This window comes from Peromyscus leucopus, chromosome 4, assembly GCF_004664715.2.
Source record: "Peromyscus leucopus breed LL Stock chromosome 4, UCI_PerLeu_2.1, whole genome shotgun sequence".
Classification (NCBI taxonomy): Eukaryota; Metazoa; Chordata; class Mammalia; order Rodentia; family Cricetidae; genus Peromyscus; species Peromyscus leucopus.
Genome location: NC_051066.1, coordinates 48,064,930 through 48,088,134, shown reverse-complemented (window position 1 = coordinate 48,088,134; position 23,205 = coordinate 48,064,930). Strand labels below are relative to the sequence as shown.

General features: G+C 39.5%; 1 protein-coding gene across 8 annotated transcripts in view; it reads right to left on the bottom strand.

Annotated features, from left to right (window-relative positions):
- The window catches only part of Dync1i2 (dynein cytoplasmic 1 intermediate chain 2), a 53,784-nt gene that overhangs the window by 5,783 nt on the left and 24,796 nt on the right, over nt 1-23,205 (bottom strand). For all 8 annotated transcript variants that reach the window (XM_028885747.2, XM_028885745.2, XM_028885749.2 and 5 more), the window contains 9 exons: nt 22,424-22,539; nt 12,516-12,611; nt 12,142-12,304; nt 11,948-12,047; nt 11,388-11,513; nt 10,221-10,367; nt 9,711-9,824; nt 9,103-9,236; nt 7,987-8,131 (listed from right to left, as the gene is read on the bottom strand). In XM_028885747.2, coding sequence (XP_028741580.1) covers nt 7,987-8,131; nt 9,103-9,236; nt 9,711-9,824; nt 10,221-10,367; nt 11,388-11,513; nt 11,948-12,047; nt 12,142-12,304; nt 12,516-12,611; nt 22,424-22,539 — 1,141 coding nt within the window. The remainder of the gene's footprint in view (nt 1-7,986; nt 8,132-9,102; nt 9,237-9,710; nt 9,825-10,220; nt 10,368-11,387; nt 11,514-11,947; nt 12,048-12,141; nt 12,305-12,515; nt 12,612-22,423; nt 22,540-23,205) is intronic.

Genomic DNA, 23,205 nt, shown 5'->3' with positions numbered 1-23,205 from the left:
CTTCAATGAACAAAAAAATTAATTAAAAAAAAAAAAAAAAAAAAAAAGTCAAACACAGAAGATAACCTCCCCTGCTTTAAAGCCACTGTTAAGAGAGTAAGGATACAGCTTGCCTAGCCTGGAATGTGCATACAATCACCAGTTAAATTTTGTAAAGCCACCCCAGAGGTACAGTGGTATTTCTGGTACACCAAAGATTCTAAACCTTTGACTACTGAGGTGATAGAACACTTTAAACATTCCATTCCCAGGCAATTTTAAGATTTATTATCAAAAACTTAAAACAAAGTTGCTAACAATCATACTCATGCCAGGCAGTAGAGGCACACACCTTTAATCCCAGTATCAGGAGGCAGAGTCAAGTGGATATCTGTGAGTTCGAGGCCAGCCTGGTCTAAAGTCTATAGAGTGAGTTCCAGGACAGCTAAGGTTACACAGAGAAACCCTGTTTCAAAAACCAATCATATTCATACATTCAATAAAAATGTGTGTGTTGGGGGCTGGGGTGGGGCTGGGGAGTACCCGAGTGACAGAGCAATTGCCTAGCTACATTCAATCTCAGCACTGGAGGAAACAAAAAATATGGTCTATGTGCTGGACATAGCTCATTGTTAGAACAACCGTCTGGCATGCAGCAGTCTCTGAGTTCAACACAGTACTGCAAACAAGGGCAACAGAACGAACATTTCACAACACGGACAATAACCTCATGGAAGGGTGCTTAATCACAATGATGCAAATGAAAACACCCAGAAGGTCACTTTACGTGCTGGAAGATTAAAAAAGGTACTATCTATTCAAGCTGAATACATATGCATGTCCTCTGACCAAGCCAACCATGCTAAGTATATGCTCAACAGAACTGTTTATGGCCATCAAAAGACAATTATGACCTGGCATGGTGGTAAACACCTGAAATCCCAGTACTTGGGAAGATCGCATGTTTGAGGCCAGCCTGGGCTACACAGCAAGACTCTACCAAAGCCGGAAGAAAAGGGAGAAAAAGACAACTATAACTATGCTGCTACCAGGACTTAAGTAACTCACACACCACCAGCAGAAAAGAAACATAAACTATGCTTTATTTACATGGCTAAAAAAGAATGATCTGTAACTATATTCAGCAACATGAAACTCACATAGTGTTTCGCAAGCCAGAATGAGAACACACTTTTTACAATCTACAAACTATTAGAAAGCAATACACAAATTAGAGTAAAACATTTATAATAAAAAGATTGCTAACTGTCTCAGGAAATGGTCAGATCAAATATTTAATTTACTCAGTGAATTGCTATATAGCTTGGGTAAAAGATCACAATTTTATTTCATTTTTAAAAATTTTTTGTTTGTTTGTTTTTTTCAAGACAGGGTTTCTCTATGTAGTTCTGGCTGTCCTGGACTCACTCCTCTGTTTATCAGGCTGGCCTCGAACTCAGAATCTACCTCCCTCTGCCTACCAAGTGCTAGGATTAAAGGCGTGTGCCATTACCACCCAGCTGAAAAGACCACAATTTAAAAAATTATGTGGAAAAAAAAGCAAAATGTCCTTCAATTTAAAATGTAACTATTTTAAAACACTTCTCTAGTTTAATAAAAAAAAAATTATCTAAGGATAAGCCAGAGTTTTACCCCACAGAGAAAATGCACATATTTAACATCAAATAATGCTTCATAGTACAGTCATTTAATATATAATATTGTAAATTAAAATCCCAAGTGGAATTGTTTAGCTATCTTTTTAAAGTGTATCTTCCCTTCCTTTGAAGAGCGCAGGGAGAATTGGAGGGGGTGGACCCAGCCTGTTGTTTAAATCCAGCCAGCAACCAGCTGCAAGGCTTTGAGCAGAGTCCCTCATTCTTTCTAAGCCTGCTTCCTTGCTTATACAACAGAGGCTTCATATTGGTAGTATGCTGTGACCACCTAGAGCATCTTAAGGACAGTGTGGGTCTTTCGGGGTCTGATCTCACATGTCTGGGTGTCAGGGAGCACTTTAAAGTCTAAAAAGTACATGACCAAGAATGAGAAACTCTGAGCCATACAAGGCATAATAGCTCTCTAGACATACTCACAAACGACCTGCAAAAGCATGTTTGCCAAGAAGAAATCAAGACAAAGGGCTTCTGTGAATAAACAAAACAAAACCAAAAACAGACGACATCTGAATAAACAGAATAATCATTTGGTTCTGCTGTGACAATAAACACGGCATGGTCAAGGGACAGGCCATATAGTTTTTCCTAAGCTCAAGGTATATGCCAGGTTGAATGGTGTTGCCCTAAAATTCATGTCTATCTAGTGCTCTTAAAAGTACCTAAGTTAAATAGGTTACACTGCACGGGGTGGGCCCCACATCTACTATGACCTGTGTTCTTTAGAGGAAATGTGGCCGCAGAGACATAATGAAGCCAACAGTTCAGAAGGCCATGTGATGATGACAAAGACAAAGACTGGAGGGTACAGCTGCAGGCCAAAGAGCCCCAAGGATTCCTGGCAGTCACCAGATGCTAGGAGACAAGTATGGAACAAATTTCCAGATCTCTATGGGTAAGTAGCCCACCCACACCTCCTAAACAGTGACAACACATTTCTGTTTTTCTGAGCTGCTCTGTGATAAGCTGCTACAGCAGCAATAAGAACCTAATACACATATTCCTCCCCACCCCCAAAGCTGGGGTAATTGGGAAGTTCTAGATTAGTAACAATAGTCTCTATAGTCAATACATCAGGATTAACAGTGAACTGGAAATAACTATGACTTCAATTTAGATGATGAGAGAAATAAACAAATTTCTTTTGAAAAGAAATCATTCAATGGCTGGAGAGACAGCTCAGAGGTTAAGAGCACATACTGTTCTTGCAGAGGACAACAGCCATGTCGAGCAAACTGCCTATCACTCCTGCTCCAGGGAATCCAATGCTTCTGACCCAATGCTCATGCGCACATACATACACACACACACACATACATACACACACACACACACACACACACCATCCCAAGATCAAAAATAACTTCCCATATTACCTGACTACTAAAGATAACCTTTGCAGAGTGTATCTATTAAAAACAATGAAAGACAAAGTCTTACGAGGCATATGAAGATAGCACCATTTCAACAGCCAGAAGAGAGGAGTCTCAGACAACAGACTATGAGAATCAACTACCCCATGGCCAGGCTATCTTTACTTGAAGATGAATGAATCAAGCTATCTTAGCTTGATGCCACTGAATATTCAAATGACAGAACTTCTTTTGTTCTAAGTCCTGCTCACCAAGCAATCTTCTGATTATAATTTGGCTTCCCATGTGGATAGTCACAGGGAAACAATGAGCTGGTCAGGGCAGCAGGGGAATCTGGGTCTTCTGGCAGTTAAGTTTCTGACTGTAAATTAATCAATTGACATTCTCCAATGTGCCGGTCGGTGTCTTAGGAGCCTGTTAGTTACATTCGGTGTTCCCTTGTCTAATCAACTCCAGTAGCTGACAAAGTTGATTTTCTAAATACGTAAAGGAGGCTAGGCACTGGCCTGCAGCAGTTACTAGGTAAGTGCCACCAGGTGGGCCTGGGTGAGACCATCAGTCAGCCTTCCCTCAGACTTGCCCTCAATTTCAAAGCATATTTTCATTTTAACTTGTCTACTACATGAACATTTCTTTTTCTAAGCATTGGCAGGCTCTTTTAACCCTCTTTTAATGCTAGTATTGCTGAGAGTTAAGCGAGCATGCTGTCAGATTAAAGATGGGCATTGAAACAATGGCTGTAAAAAGTTCAAGTAGCAAATAGATTACAAAAATCTAAAAACTCTTTTTAGGTATGGCCTATTAACACCCTAACTCTGCCATTCCATAGTAAATACGGTTCTGAAACTACAATATATTATGCATACATTAAGATATCGTCTCCTGCAAATACTTCTTTTAAGAATAACCTATGACAGGTATATTAAGATGTGCTTGAACGTTCATCTAATTACCAGATTAGATCTGAAATCACTATCTTCCAGGTTACCCCCCAAAAAACTGCCATTGGTCATCCATTCTCCCTGCTATTTTTAAGACCCACTAATGTACTTCCATTGTGGACTTCCAAATTTGGTGTTTTGAGATTTTAATAGTGTCTTCTAGATATTTTAGAAGCAACATCTTGGTTTAAGTTCACCAATATGAAAGAGCTGGGCATGGTGGCTCATGCCTTCAATTCCAGCACTTAGGAGGGACGGACAGGCAGATCTCTGTGAGTTTGAGGCTAAGTTGGCCTGCCTTAGGAGTTCCAGGTCAGCCAGGGCTAAGTAAAGAGACCTGTCTCAAAAATAAACAACAATAACAAGTTCACCAATATGTGGATGATCATGATCACCTACTTGTGTGTGTTCTCTATACCACAAATAGTTTAAGTCAAAAAATATTCAAACAATCTGATGAGCCAGAACTCTGGGGCTAGGTTTTAAATTTCCCAGCCAAGCTAAGACTGGAGACTTGTACACCGAAGACCACTTTAAAGTGCCTTTGAGGCAGTGCCAGACTGAAGTTCTGCACGCCACTTTTACAGGAGGAGTCTTGTTTTGATCCTGGGGCAGAGCCAGGTCTTAATGGACACAGAGACACACAGCGTCCAATGACTTTCTTTCAGTTTACAGGGTTCAGTTCCTAGGGCAGGAGAGCATTTGAAGAGGACAGGCAGAGAAGAAAGACTTGCGAAGTCTGTTAAGTGCATACATGTGAGCAACTGATTTTAAAAGCTTAAAATGGTGAGCTGGGTGTGGTGGTGCACAGGCAGGCAGATCTCTGTGAGTTCTAGACCAGCCTGGTCTACAAATCAGATTCCAGCAGAGCCAGAGCTGTTACAGAGAAACCCTGTCTCCACCCCGCTTTCCCCCCACCCCCACAATGCTTAAAATTGGGGCCTGGAAAGATGGCTCTGAGGTTTCAAGTATTGGCTCCTCTTGTAGAAGACCTAGGTTTAATTGCCAGCATTCATATGGTGGCTCAAAACCATCTGTAACTCTAGTTCCAGGGTATCTGATGCCCTCTTCTGGTCTCTGCAGGCACTGAGCATGCATGTTTGTGGTCCATAGACACACAGAGGCAAAACACCCAGACACATAAAATAAATAAATTAATTTAAAAATTTTAACAATGAAAGCTTAAAATGGGCCAGGCAGTGGTGGTGCACGCCTTTATTCCCAGCACTCAGGAGGCAGAGGCAGGCAGATCTCTATGAGTTTGAGGCCAGCTTGATTTACATAATGAGTTTTAGGACAGCCAGAGCTGTTACACAGAGACTCTGTCTCCAAAAACAAAACAAAAAAAAAAAACCCTTAAAATGGAAATGGAATAATGTTTTTAAAGTGGTTTTAAGACACTGTCTACCACTCATTAGCATTCATTATTCATGAACATGCCTACTACTTATTTTTCCAGCACAGGTAGGGCCTCGATCAAATTATTTGAAGGGTAGATACATACAACAACTAAACTAGGAAGCGTAAGTTCAAGTCTGAATCCATTGACTCTGTGTGCACAAGGCTGGCCATAAATATAAACCTACCTAGCAGACTGTTTCTGTTTGATCCTTCACAGAACAGAACTGTGTGCAGAAAGGGTAGATAGACTAAAAGATAAGAATTCTTACTCTTTTCTTTTCTTTCAGAGCTAGGGATTGAACCTAGGACTTCATGTACAGTAGACAAGTATACTATCACTAAACTATGTAACAACAACCTAGGCCAAGGCAATTCTTCTGATTACATTTTAGGGGGTTCTTGCTCATATGATATAAAATACACTATTCTATGCTGGCCCACCCTTTGGCCACTAGGAAGGGTGTTAGAGGCAGGGAAGAGTATCTATCATATTTGAGAGTGAATGAAAGAAACAGTAAAACTTAACCTAATTAGCAAGGAAAAGAGATGTCTGCCTACTGTTCTCAGCCAAATCTCTTCTGGGACAGGGGGGATGGCTGAGTGGACAGAGGTGCCTGAGTGCAGGTCTAATGACCTGAGTTCCATCCTTGTCCTGCAAGGTGGCAGGAGAGAACCAATTCTTGAAGCTGTCCTCTGACATGTACTTGTGCATGGTGGCAACCTGCATTCACACACATACACAATCCATATGTGCGCGTATACGCGCGTGTGCGCACTCACACACACACACACACACACACACACACTTAAATAAAAGCAACGTCTATGTTGAAACACAGTAAAACACAGAAACAAAAATATCAACTATTAATGAAGATCTGTGCAGAACCACAAAAGCAAATGCCTATTAGTCTGCAATCACAGGGAAGTTCGTTCTCAAATAGGCAAGACGAGCTCTTCATTTTCAAATCCTGTTAATGAATGTTCAAATTTTAAGCAGAAAGAAAGCTAGCACACTGAAAAATCTGACATTTAAAAATCAACCACTCAATCAGTCAGTCCCCAAATGAAGATTACTTCAGTAGCCAAAAAAGGAAAGTAGCTGTCAAGAGCATGGCCAAGATAGATGCTTCTCTGCACTCCTATAGGCCGGCCCACGAGAAAGCACAGCCAGAAATCTTGCAACTTATATGGATATTTGAAACCTTTATGGAAATAGTAGGTTTTATCTTTGCAATTCTGTATCTTGCTTTGTTTTAGTAGCAGACTATGTATTTTCCCACATAGACAGAGTTGTAGATCATGCACTTCTTTGCTTCTAGATATGAGAACTTCTTTCTCTAGGTTTTTTGCCAGTCTATGATCCAAGGATGAAAGAGATGACTGATTACATACATTTAGGCTCTGACCCCCATTAGAATGGACACGGTGTCAAGCACTTTTCTAGATGTTTCCTTCATTAGACTTCAGGTAAGTGCTATTTTTATCTGTTAATGTCAAAGCTGAAAATGCTCAATTTAAGGCAAGCTTTGCAAGGTTGTTTTAAATCATTTCATGTTAGACTGAAAGGAGGCACGGAGACAGGACAAGAGCGAACAACAAGTGCATTCTGGACAGTAGGCCAGACTTGGTAAGTGCATACACAGGAGCTCACCACAGTGAAAGGCACCTCTTAAGAACACTAGATTTTCTCAGAGATCTCCAAGAACGACAGCATGTCTCAAAACTTTGTTCCATGGTGAAGGATCAAAAAGTCAACATTAAGATAAAGTAGATGGACAGGAAAAAGAAAGCTTAAAATGTAGCTTCCATAGATTAGGATACACTGAGTGTGCAGTTTTACTAGCAACACTGTTATCCTGCAGAAAACTAGAAAGCAAGCAAGTTAAGTTTAATTATAAAATAAGGCAAAGCAAAATGACAGTCTATCTATCAGGAGGTCATGCTCCCTAAGCTCTGTGAGACTTTCACTGGCCAGGCCAGGCCAGGCCAGACTCACTGGAACTACCAGAGGACTAGGAAGCCCTTTCATCATTAAGTGAAAAGTATTTCAAGTAATGGTTTACTAAGCCCCAATAAACAACATTAGTTATACCGGAGTAAGAAAACACACATGTGCCTTCCCAATGCTTTCTAATGATTTCAGTTGTACAGGACTTATTCCTTATTCCTTATTGTACTGGACTTACTGCAAACAGTCTCTGTCTTTTCTCTATTTCCCATCAGCCCTGTGAGCCACTGCAGTGCTGAATTGAGGCTCCTAGCTCTCCACAGAACAAATGAATGGCTTTTGTGTGGGGCTGGATGAAATTCTGTCAAGGAGTATAGGAGACACCCAGGGGCTTCTCTCCAACTCAATTCAGAGTAAACAGGTCTGAGCTCAAAAAGCCTAAAGGGGTGGGAAGACTAATCTTCCATTTTTGTGGGGTCACTTTATTTGTTGGACCCCAATATCAGCATACTGGCACACGGTGTTAACTTCTTACCATGTTTTATGTATTGGGAAACAATTCTAAGACATCATCTAAGGTCTAAGACCTGAGTCTTTCTCTGCAGTATTAGAGCACCACCTTGTGTCAGGAAACTGACTGAATGCACAGAAAGCTGTATTTCAGATACCTTAGTTGTCCAAAGTTTTACTGTCCAGTCAAATGATGAAGTGACAAACAGATGTGAGAAGTCTACTGCTCCAACAGCCGCATGACAGTGGATTCCAGTGATGGGTCCCTGATGTCCCTCAAACATCTCACTGATTCCAGCTTTGCTATTTCATAAAAGTGAAAATGTTAGATACCTCTCTTATAAGTACACCACATATTTTCTGAACGTTTTTGTTTATTTATTTTTTTAGGGCACGGCCTCACTATGTAGCCTGAGCTGCTCTGGAACTTATTATATAGGCCAGGCTAGCTTCAGCTTCAGAGCTCCACCTTCCTTTGCCTCAGAGTGTTGAGATTAAATGTGTGCACCATCACACTCAGCTAGTGTATCCTACAGTGGGTTCATATACCAGAACTTGACTTAATTTCAAACACAATTCTATGTTCATAGTTCATTAGCATAACTTATGCCAAATGTTATTGTATTCAGATTTGATAACACTACTCAAGTAGTGGGGACTTTTAGAGCCATAAACACCATGCTGTTGACAGGAGAACTCAGAAGTCCAGTCTCCATGGTGGTAGAGTAAGGACAAAGATGCTGTGTCACAGACAATCTGGACTAATCTCAATCAAAGGCTTTGAAGTGAAGGTGATCTGTACTGGAAATGAGGTCCAGATGCTCAATGTTTTTAAAGGACAGCTAGACAATTTCAAAACAAATCCTAGTCGGTTTAACATATGTAGTGACATTACTCTACCATTATCAGTAGGCTTTCACTAAAGCTCAAAGTTCAAATAAACCCAAACAGAAAACAGGTGACAGTCACATTTACAAACCTGAAGGCCAATTGTGGTACATGCATACTACATTTCTAGTTGTTGAACATGCCTCCTACCAGTAAGTTCTGTGAGCACAAGCACACACAAATCCCTACAATATACCACATCCCACACAATCCAAAACACATGAATCCAAACTACTTCTGTTAAGAAAATATTAACGTATGTTTTAGGTGCCTGAATTTAAGGTGTCACAAGTCTAAAGTAGGATTCTACTTAAATAAGGAGCAGTTGTTTCACTGAGATGATCCAAAAACCATTTTAAATAACGGCTAATTCCTACTAGGTTTACCTGCCATGGCGGCACGCTGTATATACGGAACCTTCTTCACTGCCCACAACAAAGTTGTTGACGTCTCCAACAGGGAAGGACATAGATGTTACAGCAACTGCTTTGGACTGTTTGTGAACCAACTCCATGCTATCCTACATAGAAAAAAAAAATGAGAAAACTATTTTGTAAAGCTTTAATTCAATTCTTCATTAAAAAGCTTCCACTTTTTTTTTTTTTTTCCGAGATAGGATTTCTCTGTGTAGTCTTGGTGCCTTTCCTGGAACTCACTCTGTAGCCTAGGCTGGCCTCGAATTCACAGAGATCCGCCTGCCTCTGCCTCCCGAGTGCTGGGATTAAAGGCGTGCACCACCACCACCCAACAAAAGCTTCTACTTTTAAATCGTTGGTAAGTTATTGTTTTAACATAGTATTAATATAAACCTACCTCAGTTAAATGAAAAAGGGTTGGCAAGATATATTCAAGCTATCAACACATATTCAGGTTTATAGTCTGTGTAATATAAAAATATCTATAAATGATAAAAATGATATAAATGAAACTGGGGTATATATACAATTAAAAACTAGCTTTACTTCAAAATTCTACATTCTTAAGTTTAACCCACCTGTGGGTGGGAAAGCATGTCCAAACTCCAGGAGCAAATTTTCCCATCAGTAGAGATGCTAATCAGGTTATGAGCATTTTGTGTTCCAACAACATTCACACAGTAGACAGGGTGCTAAAAACATGAAACAGGGTTTTCAGAGGTTATTTAACAACAAACAAACAAACAAAAACTCAGAAACAATCAGTCTAATTGTGGGTATTCCATTTCATATCAAACAGTTTGTATGCTGACAACTTTTGTTTTGTTCTACTGAGAGCTGACCCCAGGACCTTGAGCACCGCTGGGACAGCACCCGCCACTCAGTTCTGACCTCAGCCCTGGGGTCAGTTTAACGTGAAGTCTGTTGCTATTCTGATGATTCACAAAGGTTGTCTTGGAAGAGAGATGACTTCCTGATACATGCACCCCACACACAAGGAAGCATGCTCGGAACCCCCGCAGCCAGATACTACTATACGGTCAGTAGTGAGGGTGCACAGAAGTCTAACGAAATGACGAGTTACTTACTGTGTGTGCAGCGGCCGACAGTGGGGTTCTCTGCACGGGAGTTCTTTTATTGCTACGGTTATCCCAAAGCACAATTTGGCCTGAGTATGTACCACCAACGACAAGATTCGGATGAAATTTTGCAAACGTAGCAGACATTACAGCTGACTGCAAAGAAGTAGAATTTTTGTATTTAAGATTTAAGTGGGAGCCAGGCATGGTGGCACACTCCTTTAGTCCCAGCACTCGGGAGGCAGAGGCAGGCGGCTCTCTGTGAGTTCAAGGCCAGCCTGGTCTACAGAGTTCTAGGAAAGCCAGGACTATACAGAGAAACCCTGTCTCAAAAAAACAAACCAAACAAAAAGATTTAAGTGGGAAAAGTCTGATGAATTAGAAAAACAAATCTACTATCTGAAATATTTCCCTTTCTATCACTTAAGGTATTAGAAGTTTTAAAAACGATCCACTTAATTTTAATTTTGTAAGAAATAAAAAAATTATATTTTGTGTTCAAAAGTCAAATGTGATATTTATATGTTTATACAGTTATTAAACAAAAGTTGCTTCAATCAATTACAGTTTTTAAAGGAAAGCTGGCCTGTGACTGACTTCTGACTATAATATGACAGTAAAGAATATAGTAGTTTTGATTCAGAGTGTTTGTTTTGGATTATGACACTATTAAGATTTTAACATATACAATCAGAAAGAGGCACACATTCTAACCTTTTGCTAAATCCACTTTAACAAAATCTACATCTGCTTCCTACTTCAACCATATGTTTTTACTTTAAACTATTTAGTTGCAACTCCTCAGGCCATGTCTCAGTGATTCAGTGGGCCGATGTCTGGTTATATATTCAGTAATAAGTCCCTGAGAAACTCCCTGTGGGAAAGACATCTTCCAAAAGATTCCTTTTATACAGTCAATCACAATAACAGAAAGTCACAACTGCAAAGGTCCTTAGGTGTGGTTTCACGTTAGACGTTAGGAAAGCTATAAAACGCAGATCATATTGAACTGAGAGTGTTCAGCTTTCTGTCTGACATCTGTTTGCAAATATGGAGTGGTTTAGTAAATGCCAATCCAATGACATCATCATGTTAACAAGAAAAGAAAAAAAGACACTTGTCTACATTCACGAGTGGATCCTTAAGCATGGGAAGACGGTTGAAAGGCCATCTTACCTGGCAGTGGAACACATACTCTGGGGTAGTCTTTTTGTACTTCATATTCCACACAAGGGCCACACCATCAGGCTCATGAGGAGCCTCTTCATTGTTATTATAGGAAGCCACAAGTAACTCTGGATACTATTCACGAGAATCAAATAGAAAAAAAGTCGAATAATAAGAACTATTATGTTCTTAACTATCTATCAGACTGTTCTGAAAATGATCCTTATAATTATGCTCACCAAGATGTTAGTCCGAGTTTAAATTAGCACAGTTGATTACTTAAAATGTTTAAATGTTAAAGTAGTTCATTAAAATGTTTAAATTTTATCTAAAGTGTTCAGTGGGTAATTAAAATAGCAAAACTGGATTTGGGCATAAAGTCCTGAATTTCAAATCTAAAAGTAGTTCCAATTCTTCCTTCCAGTATACACAAGTCAAAGTGATAATGGCAACATTAGAATCATCACCCATTATTATTTATTTTAAATGATACATACTGACTTAATTACAAAAGTCCTATATCAAAATTATATGTTAATTAGAAAAAGTGAAGTTGTGCTATACTTTACCTGGGATGACCAATCCAAACAGCTAACAACTCGATGCTTTGACCAACGTTCATCAAAAAATTGTCGATTTAATGATAGCTTAGCACCTGCTTGAATCTCTCTGTAGAAAAAGATCAACCCCCCCAAAGACAGTGTTACAGCTTGTGTCACACTTCAAGGCTGCGGAAGCTATGACCTTGGGAATTAAACATTACCCTTCTTTGTCCTCCAAATCTCTCCCACTGTAGTCAAAGAAGATGTTAATCTGCTCAGAAAGGGCTCTCTCCACAATTCTTGTAGAATGGTCAAAGAAACTTAAAAATTCTTCTGAGTGTAAAATTTGTTGCTTTTCTTCTTCAGTTAGTTCATGAGGGGGAGCTGGAAAAACCATTTTTTAAAAAGTATGATTTAGGCCAATCAAATCCTGTCAACTCACTATTACAGTTTGGATCAAGAAATAGCACACATTTGTTTAAAATGAGAGTCACCTCTTTGATTTCGGACATTTTATTCTACTTTAGTTCCTAAATAACAACACACGTTTTAAGAGGAATCAGCAGAGAAAAACACCTGAAATATGTTAGGATACCTTTGCTATTGCTTTCTTCATCTTTTGTCAAGGTTTTCTCTTCTTCGGGTTCAACAGGAGGTTTAGGAGTTGTTACGTCATCTTCCTCCTCCTCATCTGAACAAGGATGGAACAATAAACAAAGACTAGCTTACTACAGACAGCTGGTGATTCTGAAGCAGTGTCTCAGGGCATCACCACCCCCTCAACCCCTCAGGGTGAAAACATCCCACTGTAAAGACTGCGTACAAACAACGGGAACTTTACCAGCACCAACTTAACGAATAAAATGGAAACTCTCGAGTTTTAGATACGGGGGTCAAGAGTTATCCTAAGTTCTGTAACTATGTAAACCACGAGTAAGGTATCAGTAGGATGAATTCCTCATGAAAGTCTTCAAAAGCTTACCAGGATTACTATTTTAGACAGAACAACATGTGACTCCTACATAGTTCTGTAGAGCATGCTGACACATTAATGCTGCAGAATGAAGAAAATCAAATGTCTGAACAGCCCACAGAGCTGGCTGCTTACTTGTGATATGAAACCATCAGTGTCTGATGGGTCTTCCTAGGACATAAAGATGCTTACATTAACTCTCAGGTTGCTATTTGAGAGGCAGATTTTAAAAGATAATAGCTTTGAGATCACATTTTCTATTCTGTCATTTTAAATGCAAGTCTCATTATCTATCACTGTACGATGTGGCAATAGCACCTAAAACAGTTTTCTTTAATTTTAATAAAAATATTCAGAAATATATAAAATCTTTAAAAATTATCAAATCTTATAAATCCTCAAACCAGCATACAGCTTAAAATAGTTTATTTAAAAAATATTATGGTGCATATAACCCTGTCTACCATCTCTTTTAGCTATAAACCAAGGCAGATTTCATGAAGAAAAATGTGTATTTTTATTGCCTAAGCACATCTTAGCTGTCTATTAGGGAATGGCAGCAGGCATCTGCAACAGAGTGCGTCTCAAGTAATGAAAGCCTATTCAATACAGGGACTTTCCTTGTCTGTTATAGTCATTTCCCTGACCCATGTACAGAATGATCTAAACCACATACACATACAACCTACACAAAAGAACGGTCAAGGATGGGAACCAGCTGCCAAGTCACGGTCCCAGCAGTCACGCCAGCTGACTAGATAGCAGCAACCAGATGGCACTGCTGGGATTGTGTCTTTCTGCTGCAAGGTGGCAAGGGGATGGCATAACATTCTTCCGCTTGACTGCTTCCAATCCCGTGTCTCTCCCCAATGGTGAGCCTGTGCAATTACCCACACTCCAGGAGGCTACAGACAAGCCTTTACCCTGCAAACAAAATGCAGCCTGTAGGCCACACCAGCTGCCAAACCACACACAGTGTTAGATTTAGAGAGCGAAGGAAATCTTTGCAACTCTATAGTATAAGCAATAAAAATATAACTGTACCTGGGCACAGAAAGCTTTAAATGACACCGTATAACGCACACAATGATACAAGCTCCAACTTAATCAGAATGATAATGACGTATGCCAATCGTACATTACTTGAAATGGAGCGATTTCTACGTCTGACAAGTTTACAGAACTGGGATAAATGGCACGAGTGATTTCAATATATGCTCATACTTTTGAACCAAATGGTGAAGGTTAAAATTTTTCCTTTCAAGGGCCTCAATCAGCCACAAAGGAAAACAGTAATCACTGTCTTTTCAGGCAGCCCAACCGCATTTGTCAGCCCTTTCTCCGTCAATGCAGCCAGAGCAATCAACCTGCCAAACATTCAGAATGGAAAAACAATCTGAAAATACAGGGTATAATGCACCTGCCAGGGAAAATGGCCATTTCAAGAAAAGCTAGTGATCTCAGTGACCCTGCTGAGGAGGCGGTGGCGCAAAGGGGAAAGAACACGTACAAGGATTCCTAGTGATCGCCCCTCTCCTGCACACTGACACTTCCTTACAAAGCATGCCAATTACAGCTTTTGTGCTACTTAAAAAATGAAAGCTTTTTTGGGGGCAAAATAATCACATAGAGAAACAGAAAGACACTACTCCTTCTTAGATGAATTCTCATACACAAAGGATTATTAATCTGAAAACAGTGTGTCTGATGGTGACTCCATCCTGTACTGTTCTAACATTAGGATGTGACTCTGCCATAAAATAATCTACAGGGACACTGAAATGAAATCATTTAATTACATTTACTTCTGACTTCTAGAATAACAGGAGATCCTATTTCCATGAAAACTTTAGTATGAGTACTGTTCTTACAGTGCTGTGGGTTTCTTTTTTGCATTTAGTGTGAGAAAAGAATGTAGCTCAGGTTTTGCTAATATTATCAGTTTTCCTAATCAATTCTGTTAACCAGCAGGCTCACTGTATGTAAATTCTAAATTAAGGACGTAGACTTGGAGTCATCCTGGACAAGTCACTCTCAAGCACTGTGAATTATAAACTGCAGCCTCCTGCCCACACCTTCTCTTCTCTCTACTCTTTTGTATTACACCACTTCTAAGTACCATTTCCAAAGACAGGTGTCAAAGTCCTGTCATATGCATAGAGTCAGTATTTTCTAGTGCTAAGTGACCTACTAATCTGCATATTTAACAGAAAGGCTCTTGTTTACAGACACTCTTTCCTTCTGAAATATAAATGCAGATGAAGTACATTAGCTGCTGGTCTGTTGCTAAGCCATTCTGTAGCTGGGTGGTTAGTAGCAACTCTGCAAACACACCTTCTGGAATTTTATTTTAGAATCAATGAGCATATATCCTTTTCTACAATGATCAAATATGGACTTAAAAACTATAATTAGTACTTAAATCAAGCTTCAGAAAGGTCACTACACTAAAAAAACTGCTGCTTAAAAAAACAACTATAAAGTGAACTATTTTTGTTATAAAGCATATCTTAAATAATCACATATATATGTGAATGCTCCTCTGGAGCCAAGATGCCCTTCTTACTAAGAACTTCTACAACCATAGCTATCACAGGACCACTAATATGGCCCCAGATCCAATACCACACTTGTAAAGATCGTCTCAGACACTCCCTGTTATGTGGTAAGCTATAACATACTTCAAACTGGAAGTGAACAGGAAGACTGCCATGCACATCAGTTTGCTGATGAATATTCATGACTGCATGCTAAGTGGTTAACTCCAGGCTTTCCCTGACAGAGAAGCTGAGGCTACAGGCTGAGCAGCAAAGTGCATAGAGATACAGTTACTTTCAAAATGACACATCTCCTGTCAAGGCATGCTGAAACTAGGTTTCATGAACCACTGATTTTTACTTTGAGTTAACACCAAAATTGTCATGCATTTTGGTGAGACAAAAAGAAAACTGTTCTGTAAATTAAGCTGCACCTAGAGACAACACCAAGGAGTGAACTTCTGGTTGCTAGAATAATCAGCAAAGCAGTGGGTTAATCAGTTAAATCATCTGTGAAATGGGTGGCTTCTCCTAACCTAAAGGAAGATGGCTTCTGAACAGGGTCTCTCATTTACATGCCATTCATACTTAAGATATGTTTAAGAAACCATAAAGTACACTTTGGAATAATTCTACAATAGCCATATTTAAATAGTAATATGCAAGATCTTAGAATATCCATAGTAAACAAACACTGCAACTTATAAATCCACCACTTATCGTTTTCAATATAAAGTTAATGAATCCCATCACTAGTGCATTGCTGTTCAGGAAATATAATTGTTGGCAACCAGTTCATTGTTAGTTTTATATATTGATAATATGCCCTTTTAAGATGATTTAATATCTTATGATGAATTCCTAACTTTAATCAGGGAATTTGATGCTCATAAAAATGATTCAACTTACAAAGATTCAACTAATGAATAATCCTGTAAACATCTATCAGCAGTGGGAATTCCCCAATCATTAATTTGAAAATCCAGACCAGACAGGAACAATTTTCCCTTAACATTTTCTAAATAACCTTAAAATGTATCTATTTACTTATATTTAATATGTGTATGTATGTGGGCAGGTACATGCCTGGGCCCACGTGTGCCACGGTGCACATGTGGGTGACAGAGACTAGCTTGTGGGAGTTAAGTCTACCATGTGGGTCTTGGGGATCAAAGTTGGTCATTAGGGTTGGCAGCAAGTATCTTTACCCACTGGCCATCTTGCCCACCCCCCATACAGCTATCTTCTTATACCTTCAAATCAAATGAATAATTAAAATAACCTTCAATGAAAAAAAGTTGTATCATTGTATTGATAAGATTCTTTCCTTTTTGCTGGGCGGTAGTGGCCCATACCTGTAATGCCAGCACTCAGGAGGCAGAGGCAGGTGGATCTGAGTGTGAGGCTAGCCTTGTCTACAGAGTGAGTTCCAGGACAGCCAGGGCTACACAGAAAAAACCTGTCTCTGAAAATAATAATAATAATAATAATAATAATAATAATAATAATCAAATTCATTCCTTTCTCTCTTGCTTTTTTTTTTTGCATCCTGAATAGGATCACTTCTATTTGCTTAATAATTTGGACTTCAAAAAGGGAATCAGAGCTGACATTTTAGTCACAAGTATTTTGAATTCAGATATAATGTTGGGAGGAAATAAACTTTTTAGTTTATGTGTCTGACTGTTTTGCCTGCATGGATGTCTGTGCAGCACCCATGTGCAGTACTGGATCCCGCTGGGACTGGAGTTACACAGTTGTGCTCACATGATTGCTGAAGTGCTAGAGAGCCAACTCAGGTCTCAGAGGAGCAACCAGTGCTCTTAACCAGATCTCTCTAGCCCTCTCAACATACCTTTTTTAAATAGAAAATTTGGATTTTATTTTGGTTGAATTATTATTATTAGTAATTCAATTATCTGTGATCTCATTAAATGTTACTTTTTTTCTGGGCCAGTTTTATTCAGATTTAAATTCTTCAGTTCAAAATTAAGAACAAATGACATCATGTTCAGTTCTATTTATATTCTCACATATTAAAGCTAATTCATTAAACACATAATTTACTTTGGAGCTTTTTAAAACTCCATTTTAGGTAAGGCTAATACTAAATTATTAACTAGAAAGCCCACAAATTTGGTCTATAAGTGGGAAGTGTGGATTCTAGATAATAAGATTATACAACAAAAGATTACAGGTTGTTTACATATAACCATCTTCTATACACTGTAAATGCTAATCAATATTAATATCTGTTTCATTAAACCAAGAAGCAATAGGTCAGAAATCCCTCCATGTACGAGCGGAATGGAGGAAGGAGATGGCTTCTCACAGAAACCAAGCAGCAGGCTGCTCTGCTTAATAACCCCTGTGCCTCCCTCACTGCAGACTTGGTTCATCAACTGGCTTTCCAGGACTTCAGCTTCCAAAGATGGAAACTAGCTGGGTAGGTTAAAGGGCCTTTTTGGATGTCTTTATACTTTTGTAATTAAAAAACAAAAATACAACAACAAAAATCCACTGAAGAGGTGGATAAGAAAAAAATGCTATTTTCAAGAGTTAAACTTTAAAAGGAAAAGGTAGAAAGTAAGTAAGAGTGTGCCTGTGGGCACCACTCTTCCATTCTGGAAGCTGCCCACCTGCAGAGAAGGGAATTGACTGAGGTCACATGGTCTTAGTCAATTTCATTCACAGTAGGTGCTTTAAGACAGCGAAAGCACCCAGATTCAGAAACAGTACCACTAACTCACAGAGAGACTTGACAGTAAGAAAATGGCTGGAATAGAGAAAAACAAAGCGGAATGAAACTGCCTTTGAAAAGGATAGCTTTAGCCACTTAAATAAAAGGAAGGTTGGTAAGACTAAAGACCAGTCTTCCCACACATTACTCCTGCACTGAACATACTGCCTTCTGGATTTATGGTCACACTCCAGTTGTGGGAGTAAACATTTTTTTCTCATGGCAAACTTTTTTTTCTCAGATAATTACAATTAAAAAATAAATTGCAGTGCTAAGGCTTGAACCCATGTTTCATGAACGTGAGGCAAACATTCTACCACAAAACAACACTCGAGTCCCTTAAGTAACTGTTAAATGGTCACCATCTGGGCTGAGTTTGAGGAGCACTGAATTAAAGCAATGGATGTGGTTAAGCACCAAGTGTTTTCATTAGAAAAATCTTATTTAACGTTTTTTCTTCTTGCCTCTAGAACTTCAACAACATGGGAATGGAATTCAATGTCCTGAAATCAATTGTAATGGCATAGAAACGGAATTATCTAATTTTTGTAAATGGTTGCAAAGTCTATGAATGGCTTTACGGCATAAGGACAGGCTTCTCACTCTTCTCCACTTGGATACTCCAAGCTCTAACTCAAGCACAAAGCCAAGGAGAAGGAGACCCAGTGCCTTCCTATACAGATGGCAGCACTCACCACACTCAAGGACACTTGCTGGACTGCCATAAACAAACATGGACTTTATGAAGTGAACCTCTAAATCTAGTCTACACAGGAAGACTTGAAAGGACGGTGAACTAGATGAACCCTCTGAAATGGGCTCCATTCACCCATCTTGCCCCTTCCATTTCCGTTAGTGAAGAAAAGATCCGTTTACTCTACTCCAGTGAAAGGGCTTCGGGGCTTACTCACTGTCTGGAGGTCACCACTAAAATGACACTGCTCTGACGCAGACAAAGCAGCACGCTATGACCCACACTCCCTTTTGAATGAAGTGTCACTAAACGGCAGCTCTAAACCAATAAATCAACTTGGCAATGTAGTCGGTATTTTAAAAAGGAGATGATATAGTGAGAAAAGAGATGGCATTATTTTAAAAAATTTGTATTGGACTGTAATAAAACTTAAAACTACTTATAAGTTACTATCATAAAAACACAAAGTTTGCTGTTTTGTGGCAACATGAGAGAATGTATATCTTAGAATTGGTTAGACATGGTTTAGAAAGCTGATAAGCCTTGATAATCACCTCTTTTTTTTTTTTTTTTTTTTTTTTTTTAAGCTTCTTTGTGTGCAAATAAGAATCAAAGTTTGGATTGGAGAGATGACTCAGCAGTTAAAAGCACTGGCTGCTCTTTCTGAGGTCCTGAGTTCAATTCCCAGCAACCACACAGTGGCTCACAACCATCTGTAGTGGAGCCTGATGTCCTCTTCTGGCATAAAAGTGTATATACAGATAGAGCACTCATACATAAATAAATAATCTTTAAGAAAAAAAAAGAATCAAGGCTTAATTAACATTTGGGGTTGTTGCTGCATGTGTGTGCAATTGGCCACAAATATGTGTGTGTGCCCACAGAAGCCAGAAGAGGGCATCAGCTAGCCTAGACGAGGAGTTCCAAGATGTTGTAAATGATGCAATGTGGCACCTGGGGTCCTTCGGAGAGAAAGTGCTCTTAACCACTGAGCTATCTCTCTAGACTCCAACTTTCAAGGTTTTGGTGAGAGGATTAGAAATACAATGCCTGGTATGTAGTGAGCACTGGGCAGTTAAATTTTTCTGCCACTGATTTAAATAGAATTTAAAAATTCTCAAAATTTAAGCATTTTGAGAACTATTATAAATAGCTTTAATAGTTTAATACTTAAGAGATGTTGATAGATTCAATTTAGTTCTGAATTCAGAGGGCTACAAAAAACACAAAGTAGTCACATGCTTATGTCTCTATTTAAGAAGGCTATCCAGGCCGGGCGGTGGTGGTGCACATCTTTAATGCCAGCACTTGGGAGGCAGAACCAGTCGGATCTCTGTGAGTTCAAGGCCAGCCTGGTCTACAGAGTCAGATCCAGGACAGGCACCAAAACTACACAGAGAAACCGTCGAAAAAAAACTGAGGAGGAGGAGGAGGAAGAAGAAGAAGAAAAAAAAAAGGCTATCCAGGAGACCCTATAATGGTTTCACTTCTGGGCCTAAGAACACACAGTGATTAGGATACTCAGCAAGTACTGGACTAATCATACTTTTCATCCAAATTTCATCAACAATTAACTAATACTTGAAAACAACATATTTCTCAGCAGTTGCTTCCATTATGAAAGCAAGAAAATTAAATATCCCAGGTAAAACTTGTTCTCTGAGGTAGGTAACACTGATTAACACTCCTTTAGGTGTGCAGTGAGCCCACTACACGCTACACACAGGCATCATAGCCGGAAGAAATAGTTCCTAGGCTCATGGAAAAGGTGGCAAAGTTCAAGTATAATAATGTTCAAGGCCTCTGGCCTTGCAGAATTCCAAAATGGGGGGAGTAACAGAAGTCTTGTCAAACAGGGATTGGTACTGGTGTTGCTGCAAGGAAATTGGCAATCTATACACAAGTGATACAAGCTATCCTTTATGTCTTAGAGCATCTAGTACTTGTTCGTCTCAATTCTGATTTGTCTCCCACAGGGTACAGTGTGTGGCTTTTCATTTTCCTCTTTGAGAGCCAAGATGGTCTTTCTTGGCGGTCCTGTGGAAATAAAGGGTTTTAACCAAGGGCAGGGCGCAGGACTAGATCCTGTCAGGTAACAACGTAAGGAATCTGGTCTTCATGGCTGGGAGCCCCAAAGATAAAATCTTTGGTGTGAGCCACCAGGTAGGGGTCAAAATTTCCTTCTCCTGGTTAGCCTACATCAAAAGGAAGGCCATTCTAGCTGATACAATGTGGTTAATTTTTCTTTTTTAGTTTCAAATCCGTCTCTTCTACTTCTCAAAGAAGTACACATCAGTGACAAAATGAAGACCGTGAATTTAAGTTTAAATCAACAAAAAAGCCTGGAAGTAAAAGCTTTAAAATTCTTTAAAGAAAAAAACCTTTTAATAATTTATTTTTATTTTATATGCATTTGTGTTTTGTCTGCATGTATGTCTGTGTGAGGGTATCGGATCCCCTGGAACTGGGGTTACAAACATCTGTGAGCTGCCATGTGGTCGCTGGGAATTGAACCCAGGTTCTGTGGAAGAGCAGCCTGTGCTCTCAACTGCTGAGCCGTCTCTTCAGCCTCTAAAATTCTTAAATAAACAAACAAATGAGACTGAGCACATGTGTGAGTGGCTACATTAATTTAGCTGTGTGATGTTTTTAATCTGTGAGTTCATTACAATGTGATTTGTTTGTTTGTTTGTTTTTTGAAACATGGTTTCTCGGTTTAACAGTCCTGGCTGTCCTAGAACTTGCTTTATAGACCAGGCTGGCCTTGATCTCATTGGGATCCAACTGCCTCTGCCTCCCTCCCAAGTGCGGGGATTAAAGGTGCCACCACAGCCCAGCTTACAATGTGATTTTAAAAAAAGATATATACATACAGAAACTGAAGCATTATTAGTTTTATAATGGTTCTCTAAGAAAATGTCAAAAGTAAGGCTAGGAAGATGGCTCAGTGGGTAAGTGTTCTTGCTGTGGCAAGCAAGCAGGAAGACCTAAGTTCAAATCCCCAGGATCCACATTAAAAAACAAAAGTCAGGCAGGACCGTGTGTGTGTGTGTGTGTGTGTGTGTGTGTGTGTGTGTGTGTGTGTGTGTGTGTGTGTGTGTGTGTGTGTGTTTGTGTGTGTGTGTGTGTGTGTGTGTGTGTGTTTGTGTGTGTGCGCGCATGCGCAGTCTATGCAGAACTGTGTCCAGGCAATGAGGCAGAGAGAGAGCAGAACCCCCAGCCTCCTCTGGCCTCCATGGGCATACATGTGTACACATACCACGCTCCCTCACCCGCTAAATGCCAAACATAAAAGATAAAGAGGCTGAGCAGTGGTGGCCCACACCTTTAGTCCCAGCACTTGGGAGGCAGGGGAGGCGGATCTCTGTGAGTTCGAGGACAGCCTGTTCTACAAAGTAAGTTTCAGGACAGCCAGAGTTATACAGAGAAACCCTGACTCGAAAAACAAAACAAAGCCAAAAAAGATAAAGAAAAAACAAAACAAAACAAAACAAAAAACCCCCAAATCTACTCACTTCCCACAGTCTTAAGGACAGTCATATTAAGGTCAGATACTCACCTTCTTTGGGTTGAGCTGTAACTGGTGTCTGAGTCTCCTTTGTATAAGTGACGATTTCTCGAGGGGGAAAGTCAACTTGAGTAATTTTGGCCATTCCAAGTTTAATAGGTCCTCGTCTAAATGAGTGAATATAAACGCTTTTAAACACAACGAATGATAAATTTTAACTACATCAAACTTGCTATTTTCAAAAATTAAGAATCGATTCCTGTGTATGTAGCATTGAAATTTAAAACCTTGCTTTCCTAGAGAAATGTGAGATGAACAATGAACTGGCTTTATTTTAGCAAAAGGATTAGAAGGTGGTTGGTACAGACCGAAGATATTTCTGATTTGCTCAGGGCACTTATGTTTCATTTTCAAAAGGCAAGTAGTGTCATTTCTTAGGGTAAGTGTGTAAGCAGTAACAGTTTGAGAGAATAGGAGTTTCAGAATGGACTGCTAAAGATGGTAGGTAGGTTGTAAGAACTAACAAGTAGGATTCCAGACTTTCTTCAAGAGTCAAATGCCTCACCCAGCCCTTGTTAGTTCCACACCATTGCTGGGTTTTGACTTTAAGACTGAAAAGTAGGTTTCTGTTGAAACTTTCTCTTTTTAAACAAGTGTTTTAAGTGTCTGTACATGCGTGTGTGTGTGTGTGTGTGTGTGTGTGTGTGTGTGTGTGTGGTCAGAGGACAACTCTGAGAGTCACTTCTCTCCATCACCTTTCTATAGGTTCCAGGGACTGAATTCAAGTGGCCAGGCTGGCATGGCCCAGCCATCTTTACAGCCATTTTTCTACT